General features: G+C 38.7%; 1 protein-coding gene across 6 annotated transcripts in view; it reads right to left on the bottom strand.

The window, feature by feature from the left end:
- The window catches only part of safb (scaffold attachment factor B), a 44,834-nt gene extending 25,992 nt beyond the window's left edge, over positions 1–18,842 (bottom strand). For 4 of the 6 annotated variants that reach the window (XR_007958111.1, XM_052037621.1, XM_052037622.1 and 1 more), the window contains exons 1-10: positions 18,628–18,836; positions 17,062–17,149; positions 16,757–16,818; positions 11,216–11,473; positions 9,087–9,164; positions 6,811–6,838; positions 4,883–5,384; positions 4,344–4,393; positions 3,649–3,764; positions 768–917 (exon numbers count right to left, since the gene is read on the bottom strand). Coding sequence is in view for 5 of the 6 variants with exons in the window: in XM_052037621.1 (XP_051893581.1) it covers positions 768–917; positions 3,649–3,764; positions 4,344–4,393; positions 4,883–5,384; positions 6,811–6,838; positions 9,087–9,164; positions 11,216–11,473; positions 16,757–16,818; positions 17,062–17,149; positions 18,628–18,777 (1,482 nt within the window). In the remaining variant the exon portion in view is untranslated. Of the gene's footprint in view, positions 1–767; positions 918–3,648; positions 3,765–4,343; positions 4,394–4,882; positions 5,385–6,810; positions 6,839–9,086; positions 9,165–11,215; positions 11,474–16,756; positions 16,819–17,061; positions 17,150–18,627 lie in introns of all 6 variants that reach the window. The other 2 variants (XM_052037619.1, XM_052037623.1) reach the window with 2 other exon arrangements.
- Positions 18,843–19,760: the final 918 nt, after the last annotated feature.

Raw genomic sequence — 19,760 nt, 5'->3', positions numbered from 1 at the left:
TCATTGGCTCTGTCTTTGTGGGGGAAAGCTCATATCTACCCTCAGTCCTTTTTGCAAAGGCTTTCCTTAATCTCAACTTTTTTGTGAGACTCCATCTCTCTCGCATACTATTATACACCATTCTACCCTTAGGTAATAAAACAGGCTGTGTTTACCAGGTGACAGCAACATTTCATGGCTCAAATCCCCAACAGGAACTGTATAGTGCCTTGTACCCTTAAGCATCACCTATCTTGGAAAAAGTCACTCACTGGTACTGTAAATTTAATTTTCACAGTACATTCTCAGATGGTGATGGAGACAGAAAGGGTGAGCATTTTCCATCATAGAATACCATGTGCAGAGTCAGGGTACACAATCCAAAACTGGAGTGTGTCGTCTTCATTCTCCTGATAACAAGGACACTTTGCTAATCCAAGCCAAGAGGTCAAAGGCCCTGAAGCAGGATTTTTGTTATTTTTACCAACTTGATTTTTTTTCCTCCAGATTCGAGCATTTGCAATCTCCTATCTTCATTTATTTTTTTTAAATGCTTTCTCGAACAAAGCCTTTTATCTTTTATTCTCAGAATGATCTTAGTGAGGGCCAGAGTTAAATTCTAACATTTTCAAACTACATTTGTAACAACTCAGATACCTTACTCATTGAATTTCCTCGTAAATTTTAAACAAATAAATTTTTCCTTAACATTTCAGGCCTTATGAGTTTGATGGGATTCAATTTGAAGTATCAGCCTGCCTTTTCTCTCCATGCCATTTTACACTCACCTTCTCCACAGAGATCATTCGCCCATGCAGCTCTGTTCTGTGCAAATTGCCAATACATTTTGTTGCCTCCTCGCTGGTTGACATGGTCACAAATCCATAGCAACGTGCTCCTGGACTACGAGCATTAGTCACTACTTTTGCACCAACCACCTATGCAGAAAAAGCATCATTTAAAGTGAACTGAGCCATGCCCAGCTGGGTATCTGTAGTTGAGTTGTGTCTAAGCACTTGGTCTACATGATATTCTGAAAAATCTGGTAACTTCGTAGTGGGTATCACAATTAGGCGATTCTCAGAACTTAATGTTAATCGAACCTCCATGTCTAGAACCCTCTCTTGCACAATAATTTCACTACAACTTGTTTTCCTCAACCTTTTTAAATAGATAGAGATTTAGACTATCTCCCCTCCCTCTCCCCCCCATGTAATTATTTCTGGATACCCAAATAACTTAAACTATTTTATTACCATAGTCCCCCAAAAATCCCATGCTAAAATGTAATCTGAGTGAGATTCTAAGGCGCATGTCATCCAACATATTTCTATAAATTGCATGCAGGGATTGATACCAGAGGAAGTTTTTGAGGAAGGGAAAGGAACATTGGAGCCCCTGGGGTGATTACACAGGGAATGCTGTGGTTGTGGAAAGATTAAAGATCAAGTATTTTAAAATTTGAAGAGTATCAGATGCTAACATTAGTCAGTGGTGGCCAGTGACAGGTGAACCTAACTTGGTATAGGTCAGACAACAAGCTGAAGGCTTGGCAGTAGTATAGTAGGTAGTGGTTAAACACAGGAAGCTACTAACAGTTATCAAATTTTTTGACTTCCTTGGATATAAATATTACAATAAGCTAGTTTATCCTGTATGAATCTGGTTAAAATAACAATAATGCATCTTTTTGGAAGTCTTAAAATAGTTTACAAAAGAGGGGCAGCACGGTAGCGTAGCGGTTAGCGCGACGCTATTACAGCGCCAGCAATTGGGGTTTGATTCCCGTCGCTGTCTGTAAGGAGTTTGTACGTTCTCCCGTGTCTGCGTGGGTTTTGTCCGGGTACTCCGGTTTCCTCCCACATTGTAAAGATGTATGGGTAGGTTAATTTGGGTTTAAAATGGGCGGCGCGAACTTGTTGGGCCGGAGAGGCCTATTACCACGCTGTAAATAAAATAAAGACAGGAATTGCTATGAGAATATGTTTCACAAACACAAATCATGCCAATAGGAAGAAAAAAATATCTTTCGCCAACTATTTTAATCGAAAAGCTGGAAGGAATGTGAGCTGTGAGGAGCATGCAAAGCAGCTCCAATATGACTTAGGCAAGTTGGGTGAGTGGGCAAATGCATGGCAATTGCAGCTTAACTTGGATAAGTTTGAGGTTATCCACTGTGGTTCTAACAACAGAAAGTCAAATTATCTGAAAGATGAGAGACTGAGACAATGGAAGATGCATTGAGACTTCAGTGTCATTCTACACAAGTCGCTGAAAACAAGTCTTCAGGTGCAGCCAGCACTTAAGAAAATGGTATGTTTGCCTCTATTGCAATTAGCTGAGAGTACAGATGCAATAATGTCCTGCTGCAGTTTTACAGGATTTTGTGTTAGGGATTCAGGAGTTATGGAATTATATGTATATACCAGGCATTAATTCAAATGAGAACCAGTCTTCCGTTCTTAATGTAAATTGGAAGCAGTAATCAGTTTGAAATTAAAAGAATAGCTTTGTAAACAAACAATATTGTCTACCGAGCACAGGCTACTGACCCACAGCAGGGGGTCTGGCTGCTCAAGATATGGTTTGCAAAGTGACGTGACCATGAAGCACTTACATATGCATCAGCCAAAACAAGACAACATGGGTATGTTAACTGGCCTACATCAAACCAGGCAACTATGGCTAAGTTATTTTGCAACATTGTGACCAAATTCAAGGAAGCTTGCAGACCAGACTGATATTGTCACCCAGCACATCAAACATGGCCATGGGCGTGTGTGCTCTATCAGTAGTTGGTATATTTGTGTACTCAGATTCAGCCCTCACAATATTAATTTTGGATGTCTGGGATTGGTCCTCAGAAGCTTTTAGACCATCCTTGTGAATTACTGTCTCAGCAAAGGTGTTTAAACATTCAGGCGAGTCTCCCTTTGTAGATATGTAACTGAATGGAAGCATTGTTATAGACTCAAAATATTGAAGTAAATAATGTCATTGTAGCTAATGAAATTATGTTGAATCACCTGCTGTTACCTTTGTTCTCAAGAGTACAAAACTTGAGGGTCTCCAAGAGGATACCTGCTTGTTGTGATAAAGACCATTTATATTAACCAGCTTTAGTGTCTCTCCGGTGACTCTGTTCAGTCACAGCACTTCGTAAGATCCCATCTGAAGCTACACATTTCCTTTTATGGGAAGGATATTATTGCCACTGAGGGAGGGTAACAAAGGTTTACTAGACTGATACATGGGGTGGCAGGACTGACAGTATGAGCAGAGACTAAGTTGGTTAAGCCTTCATTCATTGGAGTATAGAAAAAAGATGCAGGCTATCCCATTTAGAACCAATCAAGAGAAATATCTTTACCTCAAGAGTAATGAACCTCAATCACATAAGATAGTGATGGCCAAGTTATTAAATACATTTGAGGCAAGAAAATTCTTGATGCTAAGTTTCAAAGAGATACAGGGAGATGGCAGGAATAGGATTCAGAGATCAACTATGAGGGTGATGAATGATGGAGAGGCTCAAAAGCGCACACCTGCTACTTTTTTCTATGCTTCAATTGTTAATCAGCACTTGTGCAGTTTGAGAACATCAATCATTAAAAATCTGACAAGCACTGAAAGACGATGAACTTCATTATTTTAATAATAGTTAGTTACCTTGCCATATTTACTGAAGAGGTTCTTCAAGTCAGTTGCTCTGGTGGCAGAGGACAGGCCACTCACCCAAAGATTCTTTCCTGCACTGTCTGAAATGGTGGTACTACCAGATCGGCCTGAATGATAACAAATCAGCTTTAATAGACAAAACTTTTCTGAATCCAGAATAACCCACAAAGAGGCATCAAAAGACAGGAAAAAAAATCTCAATCACAGCGCACTGCGCAAGACATTCCACATTTAAGCCAGAAACCAGTACGTGGAGCAAAGGGGCAAGAAGGTTGTCTTCAGTAACCCAGAAAGTCTGATCCAAGTCAAGACAAGAAAATTCATTATGTGAAAATACCACCCAATTCATCAGATTAAATTAAATACTTAGCTTCCACGTTACACTCAAATCACCTATTTAAATTACATTCCTTGTCCTTTCATCCTCAAAGTGGATGCAGTCTCAAAATCTCACCCACCTACTGAACAGATATCAATCTAATTCTTAAGGGCTCTTAAAAAATATACAACCTTTGACAAATATTCATGGGGTTGCAGTTATTTACTGAACAAACACCATCATATATTAATTGTTTCCATGGTTTATAATAAATTAAGATGTACACGAATAGATGAGGAAAAAGTATTGGATTTTTTTTCCATTATCTTCTGCCAGATAGACAACAGCTATCAATTCTATGGCCTACCTTTCTCGTCTTTTGCTGCAATTTTAATATCTTTTCCATCCTTGATAGAGCTAAAGTACAAAATTAGATTTATTAGATATAGAAAATAAGATTTCAGAAAAGTACATTTTTAAGAAGTTAGAGCTTTTCTCAATCCAAGCAAACTGTCCAATACCTACCAAAGTATAACGTTATGCTTGAAAATGCAATTACCGAACATTGGGTGTAGGGACAATGACATTTTAGATCTCAATTGGCAAAGAAACTGTACATAAATTGCCTCATTACATTTTTGGTACTGCCGATGAAGAGGACACACACAGGTGCAAAATATTCCAGGTTTGTATTCAACCTCTTCGGGTTGGAGGAGAGCAGAAAGTGTAATAGGAAGTCGCCTCTAACGGTACAGAGGGAAAAAAATTAAGAACATTTAAACAAAAACAAGATAGATCAAAATTACCACCGCTGTGCAGGCCAATTCATGAGACAAGTTTATATTGATATCTTAGTATGAATGGAAAAAAAGAAAGCTTCTGATCTAGAACTGAGAAACAACAAACCTCTTGTTCTGATCACTGCCCTCTATAATCGAGATTTCTTTCTTAGCTGCTTCATTAGAATCACCTTCATCTTCTGTTTTCAATGTTTCATCTTTGCTTTCCTCAGTTCCTGGCTGCTGTTCTTTCTCTGTGATCTCAATGCCTGCCCCTTCTAACTCTTCTTTCTGTTGTTCGCCTTCCATTTCGCCCATATTTGGTGTTGTGCTCATTTCATTTTCATTTTTATTGCCACTGGGTACTTGATTGCAGGGTTTCTCGGAGTCAGTCCCTGATGATTTTGATTCTTTCTTGGGAGCATCCAAAAAGTCATTGTCGAGTTCCAGCGTTAGTGCATCCTCTGCTTGTACAGTAACTGAGATGTTGTCATCTTCTTCTTCTTCTTTCTGGTAGGATTCTATGTTGATCATTTCTTGTGTAGATAGCTGGGTCTCTTCTGAGGGCTCCTCCTCGATAGGGACTGAACTACAAGCTTCCCCCGAACTCTCGGCTACATTCTCCTTCTCTACGGGATCAATGGGAATAGAATGGCACAAGGTTTAATTACCACTGAAATAAAGCAAGAACATACACGGAGCTAACATGCCTGCCGTGTCACTAGGCAGGACTGCCCCTAGCTTGTACTAGAACCACAGGGAGATTGGAAAACTGAGGGAGCACACAGCTACCTATACGAAAATGAATTAATCGTAATTCTTAACTAATTTACCAATAGATATTTCAATAACCCCACGGATTGGTCGGACTCCTCAATGCTGCAAATGAATAACCTTGGAAATAAGCAGACGTAGTTCAAGTGAATACATGTCCATATAATTCCACGTCGTAAATAGCTGAAGTCAGAAATTCCTTTGGAATTCAAGATGATCAGAAATAATTATTTTCAAACAGCTTCCAAGAGTGTTCAATAAATGTTTCCTTTCCATAGTTCTAAGTCTTCTGATTAACTTCATTTCTTCCAATTGAAGCAAGAGTCCAGCAAAACATGTAATGTACTTGAGCGGATGGACTGTTCATCAAGTCCTTAAGTATTCTTGGTTGATTGCTCTTCCATTTGCTTCAACCTGCAGCATTTCCTTTATTCACTTGGGTCTGTATTTTGTATGACTTAAATACTGTAACCTGGTCAATTTCTTTAACATTGGTAAGACTTCAGTTTAGACTCTCAAGACTTCCACTTCATTGCCCATCCTGTAGAATTTAGAGGTTTGAGCAGGATATTCTTGTGTACTCATTCACATCACCAGATCAAAGTTTGAAAATCCAGTTAGATTGCAAAGAGGTTTAACAGCAATAACGTGTGCTGGCCTTATACATAAATTAGATACGTCTATGTTGCACAACTAACTTTGCTTTTTTTTTCCCTGCCCCTGAAAAGAACTCGCAGGCTAAAACCCACAGAGGAATAACAATCAGAACAAATTTTATTACTATCCCAATAGTTTAAGAGCTTGATGAAATCCTTACATTTGCTTCAAATCACTGTGTAATCTGCGAAATTCCAGTTAAGACTTAAAATCAGGCACTTACGTTCCCCAAATCAAATTTTCTTATTGAGTAGATCAGTAGTCGCAAGTCCCCTAATACTATTTGCAAAATTGTAATTCCTCCCCACCCCCCCACCCTCGAAAGTAAATTATATTTATTAGACACCAATAAAAATAAGATCCCATTCAAAATATACAAAACAGTGCCAGCTTTCAAAAAAAGCTGTTGGTTATGCATGTGTTAGTTGTGCCACTAGAACTTCATAGGTTGGATTAATGTAGCAGATCTGGGATATGCCTAAGTTTTCCAGTCTCCCTGTACCTGTGCTGCTTTGAACCACTGCTTTATATTGCAGAATACTTGCATGAGATCAAGTTTTTTCTTAAAAGTGAGAAAAATAAAGCTGCACTGGGGCATATGGATGGAAGGATGGTCTCTAATACCTGTTTCTTCAAGTATATCTTCAGTGTCCTAAAAACAAATGAGAACAAAAAATGTTAATGCTGTTTATAGCCAAAAAAATACAAAATTACAGTCTATGAGCCATTTAATGCATACAAAATATTACTTGGAGACTCAAGAAACTGTAGATCCTGGAGTCTAGGACAAGAAAAAACAAACTGTTGAGGAACTCAGCAGGTCAGGCAGCATCTGTAGAGACAAAGGGATAATCAGTGTTTTGGGTCTCGATCCTGCATCAGTACTCAGAAGTCAAGACCCGAAACACTGATTATCCCTTTGCCTCCACAGGTGCTGACTGACCTGATGGGTTCCTGAAGCAATTTGCTCTTTATTACTTAAGTCTTTTGGATGACAAAATACAACTTAAAAGCATTATCTGAATAGACTAATGTAAATGCAGTAGTGTTAGCAGAGTCAAATGCTACACATACCATCACTGCAAAACCCACTCCAGCACATCAACTGACTTATACATCCAAAACCCAAGTTTAAGAATTTCAGGCTGATATAGATGAGGAATGGGGAAACATGCCAATCTAAAAGCCTCAGCAGTGCAAAAACAATGACGGAGTAACTTAGTTGTGGTCGATACCATTGTCTGTAATTACACCAGTTAGAATGCAGCATCATTTACTTCATGTTTACAAAATCACTGTTGTGTAACATTATACAAATTAAAGATGTGCTATTAAAATTGTCCAGAAAATACATAATACTGCATCACAAGTATGCATATTTTGTATAAACAGGGACTGCACAAAGCATAAAAGTAAATGTTCCCTCTGAACTTTCCTCTGAGACATAAAATTTATCATCCATTCCAATCTACCCTAATATAGCCATACATCTCTTGCAATGGCTTCCCTTCAATCCACTCATTTATCTATAGTGTCAGGGTTTAATTTTACTTCAATCCCTCATACGTTGCCAGTGGGACATCATCCCAAAGCACAGTCACCTTTTGATACATCTAAATGCTGTACAGGTCCACAAGATTGTGGGCATCAGTCCATTCAAATATGGTCATTGTGCCTCCATTAATTGCTTCTCTTTCTACCCTAAAGGATCATCACTGCAGTTCTCTTTTTCCACTGATACTTATGCTCCCAATGATACACTCAATAAGCTTTCATAATTACACTGATACCAGCTCTGCCTCAGAACCCTACCACCATGAAGTCAGTCATAATTGATGAATTACAACCATCTCCATCTGTCCAAAAACAAAGCTACAGTACCTTCAGCTGTTTCACCGCCATTGACTTTTTTCCCGCCTTCTCTGCTTACAATGATTTAACAGGACAGTGAGAGTCCTAGCCATCAAAGTATTTGTAAATCTGCAATTCTCCACCAAGCCCAGATAAGCTCCATTGGTTTTCTATTTACCAATGCACAAGATTTAAAAACACTACTGCTAATTTACAAATCACTCCAAGATGTAACCAAATAAGTCATTAGTTTCATATTCCAGCCAACACACTCACTGCTTCAACACTATAACTTCCTGCAAGAGTCTCCAAACAAATCCATACTTTTAAGTTGTTCCCCAAAAGTTGCCCTTAACCTTTTAATTCATCTAACTTCTCAAGTCTCCTATACATTCTTCTGACATCATTTTAACTGTTCAGGTCCTTACTGAGAATATGAATATTTGACCTTTAAACTTTCTGCTAGCTTGAAAGGTGGTATGTAGTCACAAGGCATCAATGCAGAATGGCCCTGTTACTCCTTAAATATCTCATGATCACCAGACATACAAATGACAAGTTTCAATTTATACTCAATATAAAAAGGCAATCTTAGAACAGGAAAGCAAGGCCATCAATTGTCAAATGTTCCCTCAAATCTTCCCTTAAGTATTTAGCTCTTTGGTCACATACATTGATTTGCACTACTGTTTATTTCATGATACTTTATAACTTGAAAGTAACATTTAATTAACAAATGTCCCCAAGTATCAATGATTTAAATTTTTAATTGAATTCTAAATTTGCTGCATGCTCCTTTTACTGGTTATCGTATGACCTTTAGTATCTGCCAGCTGCATTAATGTTATTAATTAAATGAATAAGCACAGTTTCCACTTCACAGCTGCTTACTACAAAATTACTTTTAGTTCTAGATTGTGTTTCAATGGGCGATCTAGGACTAAATGAAGTCTCAAAGTTGAATCCTACTTTAATTGACATGGATTCCTCTTCTGCAGTGCAAGCATAATTAACAAGACAAAATTAACAAACTCAAAGTTGCATCCTACTTCTTTATTTGACATGGATTCCTCCTCTCCGGTGCATGGCATGTCCGTGTCCATCATCTCCTTTGGCTCATCCACAATCTGAAATATTATATCAAGCATTAAATTCATCAAGCAAAAAAAAAGTCAACTTGCATTGATATGCAATCAAAATGCCACATCAAATTTGTTTCAAATCCAACAGCAAAGTGACCCTGCAGCTGCAGAATTAGCTGAATTCAGTCCTTTCACATCTTTCCAAAATGTAATCAACATAATTTTCTTACAAGGTTAAAGATTAAGATGAATTTCTGACAAGCAAAAACAAAAATCAGTTTGTTACACAATTTATTCTCCAAGATTACCCTATTCTTAGAAAATGCATTTCACCAACTGTGAAAATTCCAACAGTTTACTATTCAAATCCAGGGTCATCATGCTGGGTTGAAGAACATATTTATGTCTGATACCTAGTTATAGCATAATTTCTGGCATTATCTGGTTCAGTTATAAGCATTTAATGGCCTAGATTTTGCAGTTGTAAAGATGAAAGTGTCACCATTCACTGCTATCACACTGTAAAATTGACAGTAGTTTCTGGAATATGCATGTGCTTGGCTAGAAATTAAAATCCAGAAGTTACTGTCAGCAATTCCACTGCTCCTCTACAGGCTGTGCTGATTTGCATCCTTTTGAGATATCAAATGAGCTCCAAAGAACTTAAAAGTCTATGAATTCTCCCCCAACCATCACCCTAAACATTGTGCTTCATTGCACAAAGTGAAAGCAAGTTTTCAAATGGCAGATCAAGCTATAACTGCTATACTTTTAGCCCTTAACTAAGTTTGAGTATTCCAATTTCCTTTTAAACATTTCAAAATGGTAGATTAAAGTGTAATGTTGCAGATTAAGCTCATGCAAGGATTCTAATCTTTATTCTGTGCTCTCTATATGTTTAAACTATATTAGTAAGAATTCTGCTTTTGATTTCCTGGTTCATTGACTGCCACAATTCCTTCAAGCAACTGGCTGTTCAGCTTGCTTGATGACATTACTGTTGCCAAACCAGAATCCTATAGAACAGACCCTTGACAATAACCAATATTGATAAAGTGAAGCCTGCACTAGAGATAGTGAAATTTTCTTTGACAGCTTTCTTAAAGATTACTGCCAAAACTCCCATTTCACCGCTGAATGCAAAATCCAGGCCATTTGAGTACAGAGTCCTCTACTCTGTTAATTTAATTCCAATCTCAAAATGGTACCACCTGTATTTTCAAAATGCCTTCCCCCCCCATTACAATCCCTGTGGCTGTGATTGTCCACATTGGCAATTCAAACTGCACATCCCACGTTCAGTAGAAAACTAGTTTGAGATTAAAATCACAATTACACAAGTTCAGCCAGCTCAGTGTTATAGCTTAAAATATCACTGTTGCACTCTTCCCATACCAATACAATGTCTTTTGCTCCAAATATCAAATGCCCCCATTAATGGCTTAATGGCCCCATTAATCCACCCCTGCGTTTCTTAGTCTGTGAAAGTCTCTCATTACTGAAGATTTAAAAATTGATTCGTGCTTAACATTGACTTTATTATAAGAGCTACGTATTTTTTAAATATCTAGAACTGCTCTTTCAGCCTTTAGTGCTTCCACGGATATAGTTCCAATATCTTATGTTTTCCCACATAACTGATGTTCATCTTCTCAGACATCCTAGTGATACTTAAAAGATACACTTTCTATTGTTTAATCTTATAATTGGTTGCCAAAACATGAACATGGCACACCAACTATAACCTCACCAATATTTTGAACAAATTTATTAGCACTTTACACCTTATTTATAAAATCCAAAATACTGCTGCCCTTTTTGTGGCCTATCTACTTAAAATAAATAATTTCCTGAAATTGCATGTATAGCATATACAGCCAAAGAAGAAACTTTCATCTTGAGAGTCTGGATGAGATTTGAACCCAGGTCTCCAAAGACAAAAGGGCAGCACAGCAACCCACTGATCCATCCAGACCCTTCCAGAATAAGCCAAATTCCTAATTTAGCTTTGCTCCCTTTTACAGTGGATTCTATCCAACCACAATTGAATGCAAATATACATTCATGAAAAGCAAGTTAATTTAAATTCTTCATACTTCTGCTGGAAGGTCTGTGCTTAGAATCAGAGCTGACTCCAGAGGTTCTTCTGCACCCATCTCCAAAGGTAGCTGCATAGAGATCTCTACAGGTAGTCCTACGTGTTCAATATTCTCGGTTAAAGACGCAGTGATCTGTTCAATCTCATTTTCATCAGCACACCCTGCCATTGCACCTTCGATGTCAGTTTCATTCCCAAAATTAACATCCAATGTTGAAATGTCCTGTAATTGGTCAACACTGGCTTCTATATCCTCCTGCAATGAAATATGCATATTACTTTAGCGTTACTAAAAATAGGCTAGGAAACACTGTACAGGTCTCATACAGCCATATGATGTAGTGCCAAATTATTCACGTTGAAGATCTAGTAACTTCCAAAATATCTCAAAATAAAATGTTATGACTGTTCAATTTAAAAGGACTGAAACTGGACAGTTGCTTGGTTAAAGCTTCTGTCAAAACCAATGTTAGAATACAGACGTAACTTGGTTAAAATCGAACAAGACAATCTACTGAAGTGGCAAGTCTATTAACCATTGTGTTTCATTGGGGCACAAAGACAAACTGTACTGATTCAACTAAGTAATTATAGTTGCTCTGTTTTCTATTAATTGACAACTTGATAATTTACACCTTGTTTTCAAGTTTCATCTTCAGAGTGCTGCCAGAGGAAGTGGTTGAGGCAGGTACAACAACATTTAAAAGACACTTGGACAGGCACATGGATAGGAAAGGTTTAGAGGGACATGTGCCAAACACGGGCAAATGGGACCAGCTTAGATGGGCATCTTGGTCAGCATGGATGAGTCAGACCTGCTTTTGTGCTGTATTACCTTGACTCTACATAGGAGGTACACAGCAAGTTACAGCACAGCAACTTAGATGAACAAAGCAGACCTTCTAGAAGTGGAGGCCCCTTTACTTCTAAGAGCCCACCTGTCCTGCAATACCCAATTCCTAGTGCTCCCAGATCTCAAACATGCTATCAGTGCTAATAAATGAAGCTACTATCAAGATTGCTCAATTCCACACAACACACTGATGGCATCTTGCAAATGAAGTTGGCAGTGACTGATAGCAACAGCTACAGGGTCAAATCAGCTGTGTGAAGTGTCTAACATCACAAATATTATTTTAAACAAGACAGGCACCTACTTCCATTGGCACTATTGCTGCAATTGCACAAAGTGCAAGATGACCCATTAAGTTTAAGAGACACGTGGTCTCTTATTGATCAATAATTTCTCTGGAACTGAAAATAATATTCAGCCTTATTCTTACAATTTTGAACCGTTGCTAGTTTTTTTTTTAAAAATAGCTTTGTCCTCTCTCAAAATTCAGATTTCTTTTTCCTCTTCGTGCAACGCTTGGCATTAAACTCAGCCATTCTAATTTACACTTCTTAGACCTGGGACGTGATATTATAATCCTTCAATTCAATTGGTTAAGCAGGTGCACAGTTGCTTGCCATGTTTAATATTAAAACAACCCAAACTATGTAGACATGGGTACTTGCATGCTTCACTCGTGATGCTATTAGCCTGCACTTATGGCATTTGCCACGAACAGAACCACAATGTATGTACAAGTCAAACTTTAACCCCACTAAAACCCACATGTGGGACCTGGACATTCAAAATAGATTAAGGCATTGAAAAATTATTAGCCATTAGAAAAATCCAAAATTGCAAAACTTGTCTTTATATTAAATTAAAATCGTTGACCATCAAAATTAAACTACTGCGACAAAATTGGCAGAAAATGTATTAGAGATGATTCTATTACTATTTTATATTTTACTTATGACGTAGGCCATTCACTCATCAAGTCTACACTTCTCACATGCCAACCGACTCCACCCAGTTCTCCTACCACCTGCCTACACTAGGGGTAATTTACAACACTACACCAGCACATCCTTAGGATGTGGGGGAAACGAAGTATCCAGGGGAACCTAGGTGGTGAAAGGAAGAATGTGGAAACTGCTTAAAAAAACAGCACCATGAGTCAGGATCAAACACAGACCACTGAGGCAACAACAAGTATTGTGCTACATTTGGCCCATCATATCTTCTCCACTATTCAATTATACTGATTTTTTTTCAACCCTATTCTCCTGCCTTCTCCCCATAACCCCATTACCAATCAAAAACCCGTCGATTTCTGCCTTAAATCCACACAATGACTTGGCCTCCACAGCCATTCAACAAATTCACCACCATCTGGCTGAAGAAGTCTTTCAACTCTGTTTGCATTGTATAATGTTTCAATTGTTGGAAGTTTGTGTAAGTAGAACACTTCACACAGCTTAATTTAGTCTGCAACTTAATATTAATTATTGTTGCAAAGTTGTCCATTTCTGTCTCCAATATACCAGCCATTTTGGAGACTGGCACAGAGAGGTGGCAAAGAGAAAGAAACAAAACCAATTACTTTTCCAGTACAGTCAGTTAATTAGATAACTTCCAACAAGTCAACTGATACAAAGAAACTGGCTTCCTAGAAGATGATAATTGTGACTGGTTAGTCTGTTTTGATGTTGATTGGGGGATAAATGTTTTCGGGACACAGATGTGCAATCATTGCCTCAGGGTGCTTCACATCTACGTGGGACAATTTAATGTTTCACTAAAAGATGGTAACTGATAATGCAATACCTCTCAACTTGTTGCTTAAACCCAGAACCTTCTGATTCAGGAGTTTCATGACTGAGTAAATGGTGATAGGATAAAAGCTTTCAAAATTAAGCTAGGCTTCTGCAACTCCACTACTGCGTTTTCTCGTTTTACTATAGATGAATTCTCTGCACCACTGCTTCTGCTAACACAGATCTGCTTTTCTCTGGAGTTACTACTGCCTTCCCAGCTTTCTAACATATACAGGAAATCAAAAGAAAACTGCAGATGTTGGAAGTCTGAAACAACAGCAGAAAATGCTAGAAACTTTTTAGCTGGTCAGGTAGCAAATGAGAGAACTTCATCAGAATTGGGTCTACAACCTGACTCATTAATCCTATTTCCCTTTCCACAAATGCCTAACCCAAGTCTTTATAGCATTTTATGTTTTTATTCTTAAAGATAAAAGCTTCTTTCATGGCTCCAACACCACTGCAGTTAGTCAATATTCACATTTCAGTGCCATCTTTTTTTTGCAGCCCTAAAGTCAGAACAGTTTTTCACCTCCTAAATGCATCCTCCAAACCCAAATTACCCTAGTTTTCCCAGCTGCTCTTGATCTTTGCAACTGATAGCTGCTACAAGATGTTGATCAATATGAAACTGTTGACAGGAGCCAACAAGGTCCGCAGTAGAGTGGCCCTCTAGGGCACCCGTTGGATGTTTTTGCTAGTTTTATTGAAGTTTCAGCCTCATTTCTTTCTCAATTAGATTTGCAACCCTGACTTTCCACTTTACCTCCACCAGTAACATTTAATCTTCCATTCTACCTTTGCCTAATGACCGATCACACCTACCATTTGCCCTTCCCACTCTCATGGTCTTCACTAACCACCTGTGTCTTGCACTGAAGATAATCAAATCACTATCACTAGTCAAACTTGCTCTTGGAAGTCAAATGTTTCAATTATGGCAGTAAACAATATAATCAGCACTAACAAATTTTAGGCCATCTTTGTTCCTGTAACATCTATAAATGCAAGATAAAAGCACATCATTTGCTTGCTTCAATCAACCAAGTGGCAATAATTGTGGCAAAAAAGCTTAAGGATTTAAATATATTTCTTAATTTTTTTCCCCTCATTCTGCTTCTTGTTCTGTTTGAATCCTTTTGCTACTATGTTATGGCTTGAACTGCCTACATTTTAAAAGTGACTTTCAATGCCTCAATTAGATCAATGCTGACAAACAGGAAATCAATGCATACTATAAACCACCAAAGAAATAGATATAAAAAAAAAGCAACTGCCTTGAAAGAGTCCTGTGAGATTTGAATTAGTTTGCCATTGCCCTTATAAATACTTGGTAACAATAATAGCAACCAGCTAGAAGGGCATTGATTTACATAGGGACTGGGAATTCATTCTGTCTATCAATGGTCTGCACAATTAGTGCAGTAGATAACGCAATGTGCTTCAAGCACCACAAGCATTCAAAAGGCAAATTTGTTATTCTTATAGATACCTCAAAAGACAGGGGGGAATAAAAACTCTGATTAGGGCTCAGAGCAAGAAAAATCAGAGAACACTTCTGGAAGGATTGAGGCCCAAGTGCTTTGCCATACAATTTACAGCAGTGATGCCTAAAAATAAGATATTTTTGGTAAAATGAGAAATGGTAAGGTGAAAAGTAGCAAACAAATGTTTTCTGATCTTTGTGACTTGTTCTTTACTAGAGATTATATATGCAAGTATCTACACTGTGAACACACGCTAGTCAGAATTCCGCTTGGACATTTACTAGCTTACAAAGAAAATTGCTTAAGGACATCTAATGCATCAAAAGCCAAAACCTGAAAACAATTTAAGTTATGAAAGCCCCCAGTTATGCACACTTTTTTTTTTACAAATTCAGCAGGCAAAATGGCAATGGACCAAGCCAAAAGGAACTGAAAATAATAGATAAAGTGAAATGATGAAATAATATCCAGTGCAGGACAAAGGTAAGATAAAACAAACATGTTTCATAAAACGTAAATAAGTTTTTGAGACACTGCCCTAACAAGTGCAAATATCAGGCCAAAGCAAAAATAGTAACAAAGAGTAGTAACACAGAAAGTACATAGTTACAGGGTCTGATATTGTAAGCCTTGGAAATAGTAATGTCTTCTGTTGAAGCTCACAGTGAACCACGGATTATCTTACAGGCAAGTGCTGTTTTTAAAGTTTAGTATCTCCTCATAGCTCTATGCACAAAAAAGCCACTGTATACAAAGGCACAGCATGATTATTGCTTTTATGATGCATATTTTACTGTATTGAAATAGCAAAAATGACTGGATGAAAAGTAATTTTGTAAATAAAATCTGCAACCCATTTCTCTGGAAATATCAGCAACCACAAACATACCAATGAGAATTCACCATTTTATGAAACACATTTTTGTGCATTAGTAGATATTGAACAAAGATGACATGACAATCTTTTATATGGATGTAAATTTAAATCAAGTCATAGCTGTTTCTGCAACAACAAATGTCAAAGAATGGAACACAAAGACCTGTCTTTTTTTTCCCTGGGACATGTGACTAGCATTCATGCAGCCGCGCCAGATGTTCCAAAATTGCTAGAACCACATAATTAAGAGAAACCATAAAGGAAATGAGCATTGAAGTACAATTTTGATGTCTCAAGCATGTAAATGGATAAACACATTATACTGGGCTCTTAGGAAACTTTAGGAAATAAAGTTTTAAAAAAGTCAAACAGTGTTAAAATGTTCACAATTAGAAATGATGCAAAATTTTCAATTTGAAATATGGGTTCTAAATCCTCTCATTTCAAAATTTCACTGCTAGTATTTTAATCTTACGGTATCAATTGCATCAAACAACCCTAAAGACAAAACAGTCCAGTCACCAACCTGTCCATCTCCAGAATCCTCCTCCAACCCATCATCTGTACCATCATCCTCTGCTCTCCGACCTATATCAGAGTGTAAAAATGTCAAAATTTCAATTTTACTACGCAATACACACGATTGGTCTTGTTCGTTTGCTTATGGGGGAGTCAGGGCAATGTTAATAGTCCATTATACAAACTTTGTGTTAAACCTGGAGTACAGAAAAGTGCACTTTTAATACTAGCTCATTTCCCATGGGATTCCTTAGTCAGAACTATGAACAGAAAAATGCCATGTGTTCCACATTTGTTATTAATGCCCATTACCTTTCCCTGTTCGCTTTGGTATTTTTCTTCCCGGAGTGTCTGCCGCAATTGGAATTTCATCTGGATTCCCACCTTCTTCTTCTATTGCCTAAAAGACAGTACAATTATACAAAAAATGATGGATCGTTTTATATAAAAAAGGAAATGTATTTAGACATCTGTACCCAAGTTTTTCAGAATAAATTAAAAACCAGTGACAAACTGAAATATCAACCAAAGGAAATCACACCCATATTTTAGCAGCATGAAAATTAACTCCTTTAAGCAGTCTACCACTGAAATGCTTACAAAATGTGTTCACAGTTGTAATGCAGAAGTTAAGTCAGCCCAATTGAACAGAACAAAATTACATAAAGAGCATACGAGGCAATGATTTTTAAATCGATGCTGAGTGATGAACGTTGATCACGACAGTGCCAGGGACAACCAAGGCTCATTAATAGCTCATCAAAAAGACAGCGCCTCCAACAGCACAAACTTCAGTATGGCTCAGGATTTTTTTAGGCCAATTTTCTGCCATGGGATATGAAGTCCTATCATTCTGACACTGGAGTGATTGTGCTACTTTAGTCTCAGTCAGAGATTGGGATATACTTATTAAAAATCACACTTATCTAGTACACATCCTTCTCTCCATTGCTGAAAGTGTATTTGGCCATCACTCTGCATCCTACAATTTTCTTCCAGTAATATAACCCATCTTCCCACATTTTACCTCTTCAACCACACAATCTCTTCTAATGTTTAAACTCTCAAACTCTTGTAAAGTACTTTCTGATTTGTCACATGGTATACATACTAATCTTAAATATTAACTTTTGAATTAGCCCACGAGTAGCTTTCATTGCCAGAAACGTGTCAAGCAGTGACTCCAATGACAAATACTGAAAAATTAAGAGGATAATTAATGAAATACAAACACTTATCTCGAATGAGTTAACGAGTTTCTTTGTATAGAAGTTCTTCTTTCCACTGGAACCGAAGATACTACAAACTATTAAACTGATTTGAATTTTGTGCAAGTCAAAAGATGTGGCCTCATTGAATGAAAGGGTCTTAACTTACCTAGGCTTTTCCAATGTGCGTTAATTTCTCAATGATACCGTACTCGACCTAAATTTTCAAATATTTATCTGCAGTCCTCAGATTACAAAACAAAACGGGATACATCATGTGCGATAACAAAAGTGATTTGCTAGGATTAATGTAGGAAATTAAATCAGGATTATTAAAAGAGAAAGGTGAACAGTTCCGAAAGCTGGGCAACATCAGGGAAATTTTAGTCTAAATTTCACGTGAAAGTTGGGTGCAAGAAGTCCCACCGGAGCGGGTGATTGAAATGGCTGCAATCTTGAACTTGTGTGGAGGAAACGATGAAAATGTACAGCAAAAGCCCGTTTTAAAGGCTGGGAGCCAGGGACAGGGCAGCATCAAACGGAGAAGGGGCCCCGGAGTGCCCAGACCCTGCGACCCCGACCCTAGGCCAGGAGATGCCCGCTGCCCCGGGCTGGGGGAGTGGAACAACGGCCTACGGTCGGCGCCACCGCCACCGCCACGGCCCCTCACCTTGCGGAGGCGCTCCACCAGCACGCTCTTGTTGCCACTCGTGTCGAGGTTCCTCTTCTTCAACTGCGCTTTCAGGTCCACCACCCTGAGCTCGGTGATCCTGCGCAACTCATCCGCCGCCTCGACCACCGCCACGCTCTCGGCCGCCATCACCGCGAAACGCCGCAACCACGACAGGACGACAAAATGGCGCCGTCTGCTGCAGGGGACCGGCGCCTCCTGCTGCGCATGCGTGGAGGCCGCAAGCGCGGGAGGCCGATCCGCGCCTGCGCAGACGCCGACCCCCTCCTCCCCCACCGCCAGCGGGCACCGGGCGGGAAAGGCGCGCCATGGCTTCGGCCTGCTGAGGTACTGACGGCCGCCTCCGGCCTCCGGCCTCCGTCGATCGCGGGACGCACAGCTCCTCTCCGTGTTGTCTACCCCCTCGCTATTTCTTAGCTCTGCCCAAACTGATTTGAGCTGAGCTGCTTCCTCACCTCACGCTTTAAAGTCAGGGCTTTCCAACCACTTCCCCATTTTGCCGATCGCTTTTTAATATTTCATTATCCAGAAATATTTAATTCCCAAACCTGGTCATTTTGCAAACATTAATCAGCAATTTAATATTAGTTTAATTCTACTTGTGCCACTAGTTTGGTTATGAATGCAGTCTGGAGTTTGCACGTTGCCCCTGGGACTGGGTGAGCTTCCTCCAGGTGCTTTGGTTTCTTCACACCTCCCTAAAAGGTGCAGGTTGGTAGGTTTAACTGGCCACTGTAAATTGCCCCCAGTGTAGATGAACGGTAGAATCTGGGGAGGGTCGTGGGAATGTGAGGAAGATAAAATGGAATAAGTGTAACTGGGTGCTTGATGGTTGGCATACACTCGGTGGGCCTAAAGGCCTGTTTCCATGCTGTATGACTCTATTTCAAAAGCCTTTACAAATATATAATTAGAGAGTAATGAAGGTGATGGAGCTGGGGTCCTTGGAGGCTAAAATGAGAATTTACAGTGGAATTAGGAAATAACTAGGATAATTGCAGAGGGCATACAAAAAAACAATCAGATAAAGTGGAGAACCTAAAGGCTATAGTAAGAGTGAGGAACTTAAAATTAAATAATGTGGGAAATTAAAAAGCATTAGTGAAACTGGT

Source organism: Pristis pectinata, chromosome 24, assembly GCF_009764475.1.
Source record: "Pristis pectinata isolate sPriPec2 chromosome 24, sPriPec2.1.pri, whole genome shotgun sequence".
Classification (NCBI taxonomy): Eukaryota; Metazoa; Chordata; class Chondrichthyes; order Rhinopristiformes; family Pristidae; genus Pristis; species Pristis pectinata.
This window is presented reverse-complemented; position numbering and strand designations above follow the sequence as displayed.